This window comes from Mya arenaria, chromosome 16, assembly GCF_026914265.1.
Source record: "Mya arenaria isolate MELC-2E11 chromosome 16, ASM2691426v1".
NCBI lineage: Eukaryota > Metazoa > Mollusca > Bivalvia > Myida > Myidae > Mya > Mya arenaria.
Window position 1 is genome coordinate 34,269,043 of NC_069137.1, and position 18,380 is coordinate 34,287,422.

At 37.7% G+C, this 18,380-nt stretch overlaps 1 protein-coding gene across 1 annotated transcript in view; it reads right to left on the reverse strand.

Moving 5' to 3' along the window:
* LOC128221939 (mothers against decapentaplegic homolog 3-like) overlaps positions 1-18,380 on the reverse strand; it is a 62,265-nt gene that overhangs the window by 36,685 nt on the left and 7,200 nt on the right. Inside the window, exons 2-3 of the mRNA XM_052930651.1 lie at positions 7,855-8,081; positions 2,484-2,615 (exon numbers count right to left, since the gene is read on the reverse strand). Coding sequence (XP_052786611.1) covers positions 2,484-2,615; positions 7,855-8,081 — 359 coding nt within the window. The remainder of the gene's footprint in view (positions 1-2,483; positions 2,616-7,854; positions 8,082-18,380) is intronic.

Here is an 18,380-nt window from a genome sequence, read left to right on the forward strand (position 1 = left end):
ATCTTCAATCCAGACTTACTTTTAGCATTTTTGCAAGCTCTTTCTGGGTTTCTTATCAGAATAATAACATATTACACTTGACTGCTTCTTGACATCCGCCATGAATGACGAATAATTCAATGACCGCTTATGCGAAACCAGGCGGTTACTTCATTAGGAATTAAGGGGCGATTTTACACTTTAATACAAGGAATGCTCAACTGTTGAAATTCTATCCTAGGTACAAAACCGCTCCTAGGATTTGTGATAAATTTAATCTATAATTTTTACTCAGATCATGCAATAACTGGTGACCAGCCAAAAAACCACTCCCGCTGCATGGAGAAGAGTCCGTCAACCAGAGTATTGATTCTGCATGGGATACCGCAATACAGCACTGCTTCACGATACATCCACGCTGAAAGCCAGACCTAGCTCACCGAACTTTTATCCATTTTTTCCGGGAATCGGTCAGCGATTTGATTGGTCAAGGAGGGATGTCAAGGAGATTTGCACTGTGGCTGTATTGGTAAACAGATTCAGCCTACATCTTGACACGTTATTTACGTCACCCTATATTACCATGACCCCGTGTAAATGAAGAACCGATATTTTCAAGGAAGAATACAAGGACATAACAATATGTTGGTTTTCTTTTTTGATATTTTGGCATTTACTTTTACATAGTTAAGACTATGAAGTATACTGTGATATTACCAGTTGATATAATTATCCTCTAATTGTACTCAAAAGTATAATAATCAGCGCATTAAAGAACCAATCAATTTGAATTTGTTTGAATAATTAATTTTCTTAACAAAACCTTAATTTTTCCGTAAAATGCCTTATTCTGATAAGTTGATGGTCTATGTTCAGATAATGATGTTGGTTTAACCACATTCTTGGAGAATTCAGAGTCATCATTTAATCATAATTCAGATAACTGTCTGTAAATTGAGGATAAAAATCACAAGAAAACTTAAGATGACAACAAAGAGGGGTGTACATGTGTTGTTTGAGCATTGTTTGAGTTGTCTAAGCCCTAAAGGCCACCCAAGCCAACTCTTATACAACAGCATGTAACAAGAAAGTCCTATTAAGTCAGTTCCCAGTGGCAAGGAATTATCTACTTCCTGGAGAGCGCTTTACAGTTTCACACTGTTGCATAAGAATCTCTGAACCTTCTTTGCTGGGGTTATGTCAGTTAACTAATTCCTTGTTAACAGAAAGTGATTTAAAAAGTCATTGCTTCCGCTAGTAAAGCTCTCTCGTTGACCTGTCCTGATTAGTGCTCTGCAGACACAACTTCCCCCAGATGTCAATGCTCATCTGCATTCCCACGAGGCAGTTTGCCCTGATCATTTGATCAAGCGTCATAACTCACAATACATTATGTTAAACTAGGATGCTTGAACTTGCTACTGATATGCTTATTGCCAAAACCACGAAGTTTCATGAGAATTTGAGGATGATGAATATCCTAAAACTGACTTCAAGGTAAATAACGTGGTTGCTTGTTTAACACACACTGATGACTTGTACTGACTTCGTAGGCCACCGCAAGACCGCCACGGACCCCTATAACCTCCAAAACCATTTCAATAGATTAAATACTATTTACCCAGTTTTGAGATGTATGAAAATATTTCTAATACATCATCTAAAAGAAAAAAACTTCCAACTTTCAAATATGTAAATATGTGAAAACATACAATTTGCATTTAATCTTACAAAATCTCTGAGGAGTGTTTTGATCTATTACAGCCCATATTATACCATTTGCAAGGCATCTCCATTTGTCTCTGTCGAAAATAAACATTACAACATGACACTGATTGACAACTTGTGTCTAGAAATGTATGTGTTTCATGCAAAAACGAACCTTTGTTAGACATATTCTGTAACAATTTAAGTTATTTTTGCGATGTAACAAAACTAGACCCCAAATTGGGAATACCTCCACACAATAACACGCTGCAGTTACTGAACTTCATAAAATGTAATTTAATTTTTTTACAGAGAGGAGTATATCCTGTTACACTAAAGAAAGTGTTAAGTCTGACATGCTTTGTCACACCAGACAGATATTTTATATAAAAAAGAGATTTTTTCCCCTGACAAAACTGTAAAAAGGATGAAGTTTACCCCAGGAAGCTGTTTGTTTTAGGGTCTTGTTTCTGAGAACAGATGACAAATGATTCAGTTACCAGAATTATATGTGTGAGAACTTAAAACATCATTCATTACAATGATTTCAGCAGATCATCTACTGATGGTGATGGCGGATGATGATGATAATGGATGTTTATTGAATGCACCTTTTGTCCTACCATACAAACTCAATTCCTCAAGTACTTAGTAGGGGATTTGAGTGTCAAATGCATTCTGATGACAACATGCTTTTTGGCATTTTTCATCTCTCTTACATCCTGCTATATATGTCTGTGGGGAAGTGTGAGTAGTACACGAAGGGGATGTAGCCACTACACAAAGTTTGAGCATACCTGGTATAGAAAAGTTTTCACCCAGTCCTGTTGGGAAGTCTGTGTTCTCTGGCACTGTGGTGGCGTAATTCTCGAGTTCCGGGAGTTTATTCGGGATCTCTGTGGATCTGGGTACCATGACAGGGGGCAGAGCTGAAATCAGATACAAGTGTGTTGCATGATGGTTTCAGTTTAAGGGGTGTGAAGGGGCTAGACACTAATAACCCTATGAAGTAATCATGAGCTCCCTTCTATAACCTTTGCCACATAATGTATGGCTCCCTTCTAGAACCTACCCCATATAGTGCATGACTCCCTTCTAAAACCTACCCCACAAAGTGCATGGCTCCCTTCTATAGCCTACCCCACATAGTATATGGCTCCCTTCTATAGCTTAACCCACATAGTGCATGGCTCCCTTCTAGAACCTACCCCACATAGTATATGGCTCCCTTCTATAGCTTACCCCACATAGTGCATGGCTCCCTTCTATAGCCTACCCCACATAGTATATGGCTCCCTTCTATAGCCTACCCCACATAGTGCATGGCTCCCTTCTATAGCCTACCCAACATAGTATATGGCTCCCTTCTATAGCCTACCCCACATAGTATATGGCTCCCTTCTATAGCCTACCCCACATAGTATATGGCTCCCTTCTATAGCCTACCCCACATAATGTATGGCTCCCTTCTATAGCCTACCCCACATAGTATATGGCTCCCTTCTATAGCCTACCCCACATAGTATATGGCTCCCTTCTATAGCCTACCCCATATAGTGTATGGCTCCCTTCTATGGCCTACCCCACATAGTGCATGGCTCCCTTCTATAGCCTACCCCACATAGTGCATGGCTCCCTTCTATAGCCTATCCCACATAGTATATGGCTCCCTTCTATAGCCTATCCCATATAGTATATGGCTCCCTTCTATGGCCTATCCCACATAGTATATGGCTCCCTTCTAGAACCTACCCCACATAGTGCATGGCTCCCTTCTATAGCCTATCCCACATAGTATATGGCTCCCTTCTATAGCTTACCCCACATAGTGCATGGCTCCCTTCTATAGCCTACCCCACATAGTGTATGGCTCCCTTCTATAGCTTACCCCACATAGTGTATGGCTCCCTTCTATAGCCTACCCCACATAATGTATGGCTCCCTTCTATAGCTTACCCCACATAGTGTATGGCTCCCTTCTATAGCCGACCCCACATAGTGTATGGCTCCCTTTCATAGCCTACCCCACATAGTGGATGACTCCCTTCTATAGCCTACCCCACATAGTGTATGGCTCCCTTCTGTAGCCATCCCACATAGTGCATGGCTCCCTTTCATAGCCTACCTACATAGTGTATGGCTCCCCTCTAAAGCCTATCCCACATAATGCATTGTTCCCTTTTATAGCCTACCCCATATGTGCATGGCTCCTTGCAACTAGCCCAGCGAGTCTTTATATTCAACATCAACTATAATTCAAAATTTGAAATCTCTCACTATTTCCTTGAGAAGCTATTCAAGTAAAACAAAACTGTATACAACCCTATACCAGTCTGTTATAGCAATAAAGTATGGTGAGAAATTGGAGGAAGCAAATTGCATTAATCTGCTCAAATTTGTACAGGGTTATGTAATGGCCTACACTGAATTTTGATGTTGTAATCGATGGGAATGATGTCTCCCTACATTCTGCCAGGGTTAGGGTGAGGAAATTTATGCCACATTTGTCTTGGAAAGAAATAATATAGCCATGTAGACCACATCTGTCTTGAAAAGAAATAATAATTATAGCAATGTCTACATGTGAAAAGCATACCAATCATTCACAGAACAGGTTGCCAGTTGTTGGGCATACCAATCATTCACAGAACAGGTTGCCAGCTATTGTGCATACCAATCATTCACGGATCAGGTTGCCAGCTATTGGGCATACCAATCATTCACAGAACAGGTTGCCAGTTGTTGGGCATACCAATCATTCACAGAACAGGTTGCCAGTTGTTGGGCATACCAATCATTCACAGAACAGGTTCCAGTTGTTGGGCATACCAATCATTCACAGAACAGGTTCCAGTTGTTGGGCATACCAATCATTCACAGAACAGGTTGCCAGTTGTCGGGCATACCAATCATTCACAGAACAGGTTCCAGTTGTTGGGTATACCAATCATTCACAGAACAGGTTGCCAACCAATCATTCACAGAACAGGTTGGCAGTTGTCGGGCATACCAATCATTCACAGAACAGGTTGCCAGTTGTTGGGCATACCAATCATTCACAGAACAGGTTGCCAGTTGTTGGGTATACCAATCATTCACAGAACAGGTTGCCAACCAATCATTCACAGAACAGGTTGCCAGTTGTTGGGCATACCAATCATTCACAGAACAGGTTGCCAGTTGTTGGGTATACCAATCATTCACAGAACAGGTTGCCAGCTGTTGGGCATACCAATCATTCACAGAACAGGTTGCCAGCTGTTGGGCATACCAATCATTCACAGTCTTTTTTGAGAAAATCCATGGAAAACATGGAAAAAAGAAAATCAGATCACAGATTTTTATATTTAAGTTCAAAAATTGATGTTTATGCATTTTTCTTAAAGCTATAAAACATTAATTTTCGGCATGAAATTTGAAAATCTGCGATCTGATCGTTTATCATTGGTAGGCAGAAATTCATGCAAAAATTTGCTCTTTCAAAGACAAAAAATAAAAAGTTGTAAAATTGGTATATCTGTGAGAGCGCAGCTTTAAAGGGATAAATTAAGCTTTAAAATTAGTTATGCCTGAAAGATCGGCATTGCAACACATGCCAGTGTTCTATGACTGATTTGTGAACCTTGAAGAAATAGTGGTACTTTTAAAGATTACCGATAGTGAGTTTCAGAATTTTAGAACAATGATCATTGAAAAGTTGTTAGGAATCACTTATTTGCTAAATGAAGTACAACTATAAACATTTCAAATAGGTCAATGACAAAAGGATGTAGGAAAATGATATGTTCAAGGGAATAGACACCAGGTGATACATTAGTTCAAGAAAAAGGAATTTATCAAAATCTTACATAAAATTGATACCATTGTGGACAACACATTGAATCTTACTAACTGATGAATCAGATGGCTTATGATACTTGTATCTTTCACAGTTTCAGGGTATTTTTCCAATTTAAAATTTACTGGTTTTGTCACTGCGTAAATCCAAGTTAAATTAAAAATAGCGTTGGTATTTTTACACTGGTAAATTCAACTTGGGACACCTAGAAAATATAGTTTACTTTTAATCATGTTAAATGATAAACTATCGACCTCCAATTTTAGGCTGGCTTTGTGGAAAAAATCTATTTAGCAGATTACTGGAGCATCTGGTGTCTAGCCCCTTTTAATTAAATAATTTTCAGATATACGAGTTCTACTACCACTGTAAGGGAAAATGAATCATATAAGAATTATATGGGAAAGCAAATTTCTGCCCAATTTTATGTAGAGAAAAATGCATTTTGTCATTTGTAGTATGTGTACAAGATTTTATGTGAATATTTTAGCATTTAGAGTTGTGACCAAAAGCTTTTCCACAACATTGACTATGATGTCAACAAACAACCAAGGTTATGACATTTATATCTTTACTTCAAGGTTTTGACATTTATATCTTCAGGGCTCTCACTAGGCTGAACATTTTGGGAGAAGTGACTTCTCCCTTCAGGCAATTTAGGGAGAAGTGGGGAGACTTTAGGGAGAAGTGATACTTTTTGTAACACCTGATACAAAAACTATGCCATACCACTCACCTAAGTTTATATTCACATTAAAATTGATTGCTATAACTATATAAAATGTTCAAAAAATAATGTATCATTTTTGGCTCAGCAAAAGTGTATTTGTCAATGTCACATAGTTTATCTCAAAAAAGCATCTAAAATGAAAAAAAGGACAGCTAAGGATTTTAAATAATCAAAATGACCTTATAAATGAACTGTCAATATAGTAGGGGGACGAATCTTGTTTTGGTACGTTCGGGATTGGGTACGAATGTCACATTCATCTATGCTGTTATTTACTTTTCTCTGACTAAATAATTTTAAATATGCTAACATTTAAAAACCATATGACATTTAAATCAGTGTCCTTGATGAAAAATTTACCAATACATAATGGGAGGTTGAAAAATTAACTCGGAAAATTGTTCTGACAAAATGGCAACCTCGCCGATTTTTTTTTGGACATCGTAACTATGACAGGAGAAAATTACTGTAAGTAAACTCTACATAAAGCAAAAATAAAATAAAAAAATGTGTTTACAAATCAATTTTTATCATGAACATTTCACTAAAACCAATCAAATATTTGGTGATACGCCATGTTATTGATTTTCTTAACGCCTACTTGCCGATGGCCCGAGATGGCTATGACCGTCTGCTTCAAAAGCAACAATGTTTAAATGCCTTCTATTGTTTATTCAATACATATATTAATTTTTTTTTTACTTCATTAATGCTCGACACAATTTTACATAATTATGTCGCCTTTTCTATCTCATTTTAACAAACTTATATCATTTGATCAGGGTCTTCTCAATGTACATTCTGATTGGTTAACTTTCAATAGCTCCGTCTACTGGCGATGTTTTGGTGACACGGCCCAATTATCGGATTAGGAGATTACCAATTTGTATGAATTGCTTACTGCGATGTTTTGACTAATGGGACAGTGGCCAAATACTCGCTGATTGACAGATTTACAATGTGCTAAAATTTTCGGCGAAGTCAATGTCGCTTTGATGATACAAATGGGCAAAGTCTGGAAATTTTAGGCGACCACTTCGCCCAAGTCGCCCCCTCGCGAGAGCCCTGATCTTTACTTCAAGGTTATGACATTTATATCTTTACTTCAAGGTTATGACATTTATATCTTTACTTTATTTCTTCTTTTATTAGTTACTATTACTATTATAATTATTATTATTATTATTATTATTATAACTATAATTATTATTTTTATTATTATGATTAATATGATTATATGTATAATTATTATTATTAATTATTATTATTATTATTATAATCAATTATCAAAAATATTTTCCTTTCGTCTCTTTTTCCATGATTTAAGACCATTTCAGCTCCATTTCTCTTCTTCCAGAATAAAAACTTTTCAACTTTAAATTAAAATTATCACCCGCATTTGATATAAATTTAGTTATCAATGCTAGATAAATAAATAAAGCAAAACAGACAAGTCAGAAAATGCATAGGAAATTTGTAGACAAAAAATAGTTGAAATATAAGGTTTTTTCTTTGAGCATGGAAATATTTGATTATTAACTGATCATCAATCATTTTTCAATTTCTGTTAAATGACCCTAAAGTTTGGTCGGATACGTACTCATCATATTGCCAGTGTCGGCCTCGAATCCTTCAGGAATCTCTACACGGTTGTAGTGGTACGGGTTCACACACACCTCCTCCCGCTTCAGGGCGTAGGCGTACTCACACGACTCTATGGCCCGCAACTCCTGGTGGGACTGGAGGTCCGGCCACCGCCACAGACGACAGTAGATCACGTGAGGGAGGCCCTTCCGTTGGGATACCTGCAGACGACCATCCAGCGACCTGGAATTATGGATTACCATCACTAGTATGGAATAACTTCAAAATGGATATTAGTATCAATATAGATTTTACCATTTATACAACAGCTGTTGTAGGACAGCGCGCTCAACTTTACCCTGTTTTGTCTTATAAGTAAGAAGATAATGATTGATTGTAATATGTGCCTGTCAAAAGGAAAAATATATAAAAGACAAATTAAAAAGCAAATAAGATACATCGCAATACGAAGAGACCAGGTTTTCAATGATTTACAGAAGACCTTTGACCCCTAAGTGTGAAGGTAGGTTCATGAACTTGCACCATGCATATCAGCATGATTTAGTGAACATTTGTGCTAAATTATTTTGAAATCCTTTTAATTTCCTAAGGACTTATATAAAAGACATGAACAAGACTATCACAGGAAGTGTTGGATGCTTCCCATTTTTTCATTCTTTATGAAAAACAGTATTTGTAATACAATGTGCTGGTAGAAGGTAATTGCTAAGGCATTATTAGGCCTAAAAAAATATATGTCTGTTTCGGGTAACCCGACCCTACCTATAAAAATGCGCTGATCCTAACTATTTATTTACGTTTCTGAGCAAAATAAATATTCGTTAGCGAATAGAGAGTAACGAAGGGCGGATAAATGCAGATTTTAATCAGAATTATTGTTTATATGATAAAACAAAGTCAGGCAATGACAGTAATGTAGGAAAGACTGCCATGTGCAAGAAAACACTCTGAACTTACGACAGATTTTGAAAAAAATTAATAAAAAATCCCTACCTACCCTACCTAGAAATTTTGAGAAGGTTACCCTAAACAAACAATTTTTTTTTTTTGGCCTTATATACAAATTGGAAAATTTCATAACATGGAAAGATATTGGCAGGTCTTATAATAAATTTCAAGAAATGAAATAACTAGAAATGTGTCCATAGGACACGGATGCCCCCACTTCGATTTTTTGTCACAGAAAATAAGCCATAATGATTATTCAGGATAATCTGAGGGCCCTTACTCCTAAATTATTAAAGCGATTTCCATGGCTATCGAACTTGATCAAGATATTATGGTCACAAACATGTGTTAAAAGTTTGGTGAGGATTGGACAAACAGTTTTCAAGAATTAGATCGGAAACAATCTTCGGGACATATTTTTCAAGTCTTTTTTTGCAAATAAAGGGCCGTAACTCCTAAATGACAAAAGCGATTTCCATGGCTATCGAACTTGATCAAGATATTATGGTCACAATCATGTATGTAAAGTTTGGTGAGGATTGGACACATACTTTTCAAGAATTAGATTGGAAACATATATTTTTGAAGTATTTTTGGCAAAAAAGGGCCGTAACTCCTAAATGACTAAAGCGATTTCCATGACTATCGAACTTGATCAAGATATTATGGTCACAAACATGTGTTTAAAGTTTGGTGAGGATTGGACAAACGGTTTTCAAGAATTAGATCGGAAACAATCTTCGGGAATTTTTGGCAAAAAAGGGCCGTAACTCCTAAATGACTAAAGCGATTTCCATGACTATCGAACTTGATCAAGATATTATGGTCACAAACATGTGTTTAAAGTTTGGTGAGGATGGGACAAACGGTTTTCAAGAATTAGATCGGAAACAATCTTCGGGACGTACGGACAAGGGCAACCCTATATGCCGCCACTTTGTGGGGGCATAAAAAAGTAGCAATTATAAAATTTACACAAATATCCAAGATATGGCCTGGACAAACTCTGATTTTCAAAAATAGATAAGGGGAGTTCCAGTGGAGATAATTAAAAATGCAGGGTAGGATTGTGGTTCTGTCATAATTCAATTCTTCTTACTGCCATCTATCTACATTTCTCCCAAGTTTCATTTCAATCCATTTAGTATTTTCCAAGTTATGGCCCTGACAAGTACCTATTTTTGAAAAATATCAAGTATATGGGAGATAACTTAAAAATATGCATGGCATGATTATGGTTCTTGTGCTCTGCACTTTCTCTCATTGCCATCTATTGATATTTAAGGTTTCATTTCAATCCCATCAGTAGTTATGATGTTATTTTCCAGACAAGGCTTTGATGGCCAGATGGACTAAGCAATAACTATATGTTCTCCCTTTGGGACACATAAAAATGGCAATCTGACCTTCTAAAAACCGGCGATTTGCTGGTCTGGAGTCTGGACCGATTTTGACCAAGCCAGACCAATTTCAGTTTCAAAAAGTGTCAAAAAATTGGTCTGAAATTTCCTCATTTTTTTATAATTTCGGTCCAAAATGACTAGTCAGAAAAAACTGTAGAAATTGTAATACACAAACATTCTTGGGTCATTCACACATTAAAAAAAAACAATAAAAGTGTCCTAGTTACCATCAGACCAATGCGACCAGCTGCTTTTTCCGCTACGCTGAACACGATATCTGTTAATTTAGCAGACACTTGCAATCGGTCCAATCACGTGTAGTGATAGGTCGTAGAAGACACAATTAAACAAATTATGAGCTTGCAGCTATCCTGAATAAGTGTTATTTGTTAATCCGTGAAAGCATTGAAACTGATTAACCCAGTCCTATAGGATATCAACAGCGACACGCTCGATCAACTACAGAGTCTGAAAGCTCAGTGTGCTGCTTACGTCATTTTAATACACTGTAATGAAAAATTCGCTGCGATATCAAACTTATAGCTTGAAGCCCCGATTATAAATGTAGATATATATATGATTATTAAAGATTATCAGTTGAATGTTGACCCACTGTAGTAGCATTAAGCAAATAAATCATAATACTGTTTCACTTTTTGTCGTCTGACCGCTACCGGCGGCCGCAGTTAATTAAGCTTGCAGCGTTTCTTGTTAGAAACGCCACAGAACTTGATGATAATCTCATTTGAAATTAAGTTTGTATCAATTACTATTGATGATACAGACCACTTACGAAGTGTAACATCGGGAAAAGTATTGACAGAATGTACATCGCAAAAATGTGTGACATTTCTATATAATCGGACTTTTTGACTTTTTTGAACAGGTCTTTTTTGCTTTCTTTGAAGGGGGAGGATTTATTTATTTATTTATTTTGGGGGGGGGGGGGGGGGGGGGGGGGTCCGGGTCCGGACCGATTGAGGTTCCAAAAGTTTAGAAGCCCTGCTATGACCCCTTAGTTTGACCTTGAAGATAGGTGCTAGGGGGCAGGAACATGCTTACTGAACAAAGACTTAATATAGCAGACAGTGTGTAAAGTTTCTTTGACAGTTATGGACGGTGACCTTGAAGGTAGGTGGCTGGAGCAAGTACTCTGCAAGTCTTCTTGATGTGGTGAACAATGTGCAGTTAGTTAGGAATCCTTCCTTAGTTTGAGTGTTATTGAATTGGACACAAAATAGGAATGGATGGACTGACAAAATAACCAATCATAAAATTCTAAATGTATCTACCATATAAAAGAGTGCAGTTCTTTTCATAAGTTCTCTTTAAAACCACCCATTGTTAAACATTAATACTGATATTCTGCATACTTTCTATAGATGAAGAAATAACCCTGAAGTTAACAAACATCATTAGACACTTTCATTCAACAGGATCACATTAACCGGCCATTTATGTGCGTTCTTTAATAACATTTAGACATTTTTTCCTTGGGGGAAGAAGAGAAGTAAATGATAAATTGTCAATTAGAAAAAAATAATTCTGTCTGAAATCAGATTTTACAATGCGCTCTGCGAAGTTACGAATTGTTAAAAAAGAACAGAATCTAAGCAGTTATATTTTAAAATGACCTTCAACTTGGCAGCAGTTGATGTTTTCATCTCCCCTGTTCACAGAGAAATGTTACAAGAGTTTTCTTATATAACAATACATCAATATTTCACAACAATGGAGTTTTAATATACAGACTAGGAAACCTAACTGTCTCTGATTTTTTATGCAAACCACTTCCAATTTGCCTCAAAAAAAAATAAATACTCACAAAATGTTCAATCAGATGCATGCAAATCAGAAAATATATGTCGACCTAGATGGGCAACTTAATATTGAGTTGGCTCAACAACCATCATTTAACATCATAAAATGATTGTTCAGCTGGCCTGACAAATGGCATTTGACTAACGGAACTGTAAAATCAGGCCAGCCTGACATGACATAATGACATGATTAACATTCAGGCCCCAATTTCTCCTATCTTCTTAAGACCCTTATAACAGGCTTAAGCTAATCTCACTACTTTTGCTGTTCTATAATATGTGTTATATTAACTTCTTTTGGAGTTTTTATAAATTATATAAGAAAATTCTGTACGCTAATTAGAAGAAACCATTTTTCATTTATCAAAATCCATTATTAGTATGTATTTAGGCTAATTGAAATAAGCGACTTAAGCCTGTTAAGCTTAAGAAGTTTCGAGAAATTGGGGCCAGGAAATGATTGTTGAGCTTGGCCGACAAACTACATCGAATGTTGAGCTGGCTAGCTGGAAAAACATCATTCAACAATACAAAGAAATGAATGTGGTGTTCAACATTCAGAAAAATATTGTTAAGCTTGCCTGACGAAACACTATGAGGTCCTTCCACAGTGCAAAAGTTGATTTGAAGGATCAAAACGTAAAAATTTCATTTTTTTATTTCAGTATTTAGGTTCAATATTTAACAAACATCTTTTCAAACGTGTGTAGGTGTTATGAGCAGCTGATTAATTTTTACGAAAGAATATTTTATCAAATTTTGGAATTAGCCAATCAGCAATGCGTTGTGGCTCTGTGGTGATTACTTCTATTTCAAACAAGATATTTGCATTTGTGTAACCTTCAAGGTAGTAAATAAAATATTTTTCAGTCTTTTCTAGAATATATTTCCTATTTGAAAAGATATAACAAGGAAACCACAAGACACTTTTGATTGGGTAGTGTGGCAATTTTGTCATAACATCACTTTATCTTGTGAACAGACTTTTCTGAAAAAGTACTGTTTCAGCCAAAGCAAAAATTTACTCAACTCCTTACTAGTTTACCAAAACATGTTGCAAAGATTGTATGTTTTTAAGTAACTCCTGAAAAAGATTGTTTCTCATTACTAGATAAACACAAACTAATTAAAACATATTAATTGTTTGCCCTCCCATCAGTTTTGCACTTTGGGAGCCCCTAAAGAAAATTTTGACACACTACATTTGAAATCAGATGATGTCATTAACAACTTAAACATTTCTTAAGAATTCAATTTCATAAAAAGAAATTGTTGAGTGAGCTCAAAAGTCATGTTCAGACTGTTGTTTGTTGAGCCAGCTTGACAATCAATTGAAATTCAAAAATAAAAATTCTTGTTGTTAAGTTGTTAAGCTTTGACACTGGACCACCTTTCCTGTTCAACAACCAACATTGAATAAACAGCAGAGTTTGATAACTGTGCACCAAGTTTGAATATTGAGTGAATTCTGGCCCTTTAGGCTTTTGATATAGTAATGGGTATAAAACAATCGAAATAAAGCCATTTGACCAATATTTGACAAATTGAGTACACATGTAAAAATATAGTTAAGGGCTGTTTTAATTAAATAAAAATAAAAAGATGTCGGAGGAGAAAAATATCCACACACTAGGGATTAAACGATGATCGAGTATTGTCGAAAGTCGATTATTTGTGTCCGAGGTTGGCGATAATCGATTTCATTATTCCATAATCGATTATCGCTAATGTACGGCAAAGGGAAGTAACCGTGTTGGGTATGTACTGATTTTCTTTAAAACGGGAAACGGTACGGACTTATACGGCAATTAGAAATCAGGGGAGCTCATGCACTCTCGCAACATCCGTTTCAAAATGTGCTCCCATGGACGAACGTGTCTTATTAAAGTAAAAAATCATCTTCATTGTAATATCAAATATAAAAAAAATATCAAGTAAAAATGATGTAGGTGTTATGATCAGCATTTCCCCATGTTATATCTTGCTAGAAAAATATTAAATTCATTTCAACATGATGTCATTATAATTGATAAGTATTTCATGTAAAAGATTGAACATTTTCTAAAATGCTACATGTAAATACATTTTGTACTACATTTTTGTTCCAATTTATGTAATATCTGTTTTAAAGTGATGAAAATGCTGATAATTATGTAATTAATTCATCAGTTTATGATTGATCTTTTTAATAAATATAAAACTACTGTCTGGTATATACTTGTAGTGTGGAAAAATCAAGTTTTAATTCTCAATAATTTTAGAATTAAGTTATCTCCTAAAAACATTTTACTAAATTATCAATTGTAACCTGGAATGTAAAACAAAACAGCATATAAAACATAACTGATTGTAATATGTTTATTCATTTAAAGACATGTATGTACAAACCAATATAGTTTGGGATATATTTGTAATGTATTCACTTGTTCCGTTTTGATTATATAATCTATGATTGATCGAAATGGCTCGTCCGATTATTTTCGATGATCGATTATGACTTTGGTCCGATTTTCAATCCCTACCACACACTGCTTGGACACAGGAATCATACAGGTTAACTATTTCCATCATTAATAAGGAGCCATGCATCACTCTGTGAATTTGTGAAACAAATAAGCAAAACTTCACACAATATGTTGTCTTAATATTTGACCTAGTAACTTATGGTAGTTTTTTTACCAGAGATGACCTATATTTACACTTGTCTTAATATCTTGCTGACCAAAATTCTGACCAACCTCCATGAAGATCGGATAAAAGCTGTTGCATTTATTACACAGAAACAACACCAAAGAGCATATTCCTAGAACATTTCAATGAAAATTCGTGATTAGAACATTGCTTTATTTTTTGTGTTAGGAATAATGTATTTGCCTCTTAGCAACATATTTTTTCAACCTCATAAAGTTGATACTATATTGCTGTCTTTCGTAAACAATATTGTTAATTTCTAGGAAAAATGGGAATTCCCAATCAAAGTCAAAAAAACACATATTTCCCCTATCAGAAAAGTCCAAATATAGGACAACGACTGCCCTGTGTCATGTCATTCCATGCCCTAGAATTCCTTCATTATAAATATATATGTATATCTTTGTTATTTAGGAATTGCTGTTATTACAGACAAGTTACTATTATCTGCCAGGATTTTTTCTGCGTTGTTTTTTTTTTACTTATTTTAAAAATAGACGGCCATATCAGATGGTGTTTTTATTTTGTATTTTACTTGTTAGAATAATTATATATACCAGTATATCCAAAAAATATTTGCCTCATATAAGTATGTGTAGTTTTACAACTTAGATTATGACAGACATTTCAAGCAAATTAGATCCCATATTAGCCTCCAAAAAGTACAATGCTTAATTAAAAGACTTTCAGTTTTACATCTTAACAGACATGACCATTTTATCTAAGAACAGTTGAATTTGGATCATATTATGTAAATCTTATTGACTTCTAAATCAATAATATTTTACAAAATTATCTACTACACATGACCATTTTATCTAAGAACAGTTGAATTTGGATCATATTATGTAAATCTTATTGACTTCTAAATCAATAAGATTTTACAAAATTATCTACTACTAAGTTAAATACACAAGGGAACATCTAATCTAAACTCTAGGTCTCTTAGTACTTCCCCCCCCCCCATTAAGACAATATTAATACCAGATAAATAGATACATCTACCAGAAAATCAATAGCAACACAATACATTGACCTGATAATATAAACTATATTGACCTAGATAGACCACCTCAGTAGGTCAACATCAGTCTCAGGACTACTTTCTTGTGGACTAGTTACAGGATATGTTTACATTCCTGCAGAGTTATTTGTTTGGTTTGCTGATAACACCTGTGTATTGCTGAGAAATGCTCTCACTCTCTGTAAGGATGTGTGTGGTCTAGTGATTTCATAACCAACACATAATATCATATTTAAGGTCATTTCAAGTAATTTATATTTGGCCTGAAAGCATGTTTTTGAGACTATGACAACAAGAAAAAACGTATGTACGAGCATTCTAGACAGAATATATTTGATTTCTTCTTCCATGTCATACATAATGCTCCATTGATATGAAATAATACTTAAAGACATGTATTGATTGAACTGACAATGAAATTTAATTTCTCCATTAAAGGAACAAATATCTTACTTTAATATGCATAAATAACTTCTAACAAAATCTGCATGTTTTGTAATGTTTTGAAGGCTTGTCTGCCATGTGCCAAGGTTTTGAATACAATTGCAAAGTTAAATAAGTTGTATCAGTAATAACTGAGACTGTCCTCATTCCTTCAAAAAAACAGGGGGGGGGGCCTTGAAAGTATAAACAATTCATGTGATCATTGAGATGAATTCAGTTTTTATATATAAAGGGAGATAATGTGAATACTTGTGTTCATAAACAGTGGCTCTTGTGAAGAAACCAGGAGAAGGCAATTAACCATGCTTCCCCTACAACTAGCTGGCGAGGGGCATTAACAGTGGCTCATCTACAGCCACCTGGGAAAGGGCATTAACAGTGGCTCCTTTACAGCCACCTGGGAAAGGGCATTAAGAGTGGCTCATCTGCAGCCACCTGGGGAGGGGCATTAAGAGTGGCTCATCTGCAGCCACCTGGGCAGGGGCATTAAGAGTGGCTCCTCTGCGGCCACCTGGGGAGGGGCATTTAACAGTGGCTCCTTTACAGCCACCTGAGGAGGGGCATTAACAGTGGCTCCTCTACAGCCACCTGGGGAGGGGGCATTAACAGTTGCTCCTCTACAGCCACCTGGGGAGGGGCATTAACAGAGGCTCCTCTTCAGCCAGCTGGGGAGGGGCATTAACAGTGGCTCCTATACAGACACCTGGGGAGGGGCATTAACAGTGGCTCCTTTACAGACACCTGGGGGGAGGCATTAACAGTGGCTCCTATACAGACTCCTCTACAGCCACCTGGGGAGGGGTATTAACAATGGCTCCTATATAGCCCCCTGGGGAGGGGCATTAACAGTGGCTCCTCTACAGCCACCTGGGGAGGGGGCATTAACAGCTCCTCTACAGCCACCTGGGGAGGGGCATTAACAGTGGCTCCTCTACAACCACCTGGGGAGAGGCATTAACAGTGGCTCATCTACAGCCACCTGGGGAGGGGGCATTAAAAGTGGCTCCTCTACAGCCACCTGGGGAGGGGGCATTAAAAGTGGCTCCTCTACAGCCACCTGGGGAGGGGGCATTAAAAGTGGCTCCTCTACAGCCACCTGGGGAGGGGGCATTAAAAGTGGCTCCTCTACAGCCACCTGGGGAGGGGGCATTAAAAGTGGCTCCTCTACAGCCACCTGGGAAGGGGGCATTAAAAGTGGCTCCTCTACAGCCACCTGGGAAAGGGGTATTAACACTGGCTCCTCTACAGCCACCTGGGGAGGGGGCATTAACAGTGGCTCCTCTACAGCCACCTGGGGAGGGCCATTAACAGTGGCTCCTCTACAGCCACCTGGGGAGGGGGCATTAACAGTGGCTCCTCTACAGCCACCCTGGGAGGGGGCATTAACAGTGGCCCCTCTGCAGCCAGCTGGGGAGGGGCATTTACAGTGGCTCCTCTACAGCCACCTGGGGAGGGGGCATTAACAGTGGCTCCTCTGCAGCCACCTGTGGAGGGGCATTAACAGTGGCTCCTTAGCAGCCATCTTGGGAGGAGCATTATCAGTGGCTCCTATACAGCCAGCTTGGGAGGAGCATTAACAGTTGTTCCTCTACAGCAACCTGGGAAGGGGCATTAACAGTTGCTCCTTTACAGACACCTGGGGGGGGTATTAACACTGGCTCATCTACAGCCAGCTGGGCAGGAGCATTAACAGTGGCTCCTGTACAGACACCTGGGGAGGGGCATTAACAGTGGCTCCTTTACAGACACCTGGGGAGGGGCATTAACAGTGGCTCCTCTACAGACTCCTCTACAGCCACCTGTGGAGGGGCATTAACAGTGGCTCCTATACAGCCCCCTGTGGAGGGGCATTAACAGTGGCTCCTCTACAGCCACCTGGGGAGGGGGCATTAACAGCTCCTCTACAGCCCCCTGGGGAGGGGCATTAACAGTGGCTCCTCTACAGCCACCTGGGGAGGGGCATTAACAGTGGCTCCTCTACAGCCAACTGGGGAGGGGCATTAACAGTGGCTCCTCTACAGCCACCTGGGGAGGGGGCATTAAAAGTGGCTCCTCTACAGCCACCTGGGAAAGGGGCATTAACAGTGGCTCCTCTACAGCCACCTGGTGAGGGGGCATTAACAGTGGCTTCTCTACAGCCACCTGGGGAGGGGGCATTAACAGTGGCTCCTCTACAGCCACCTGGGGAGGG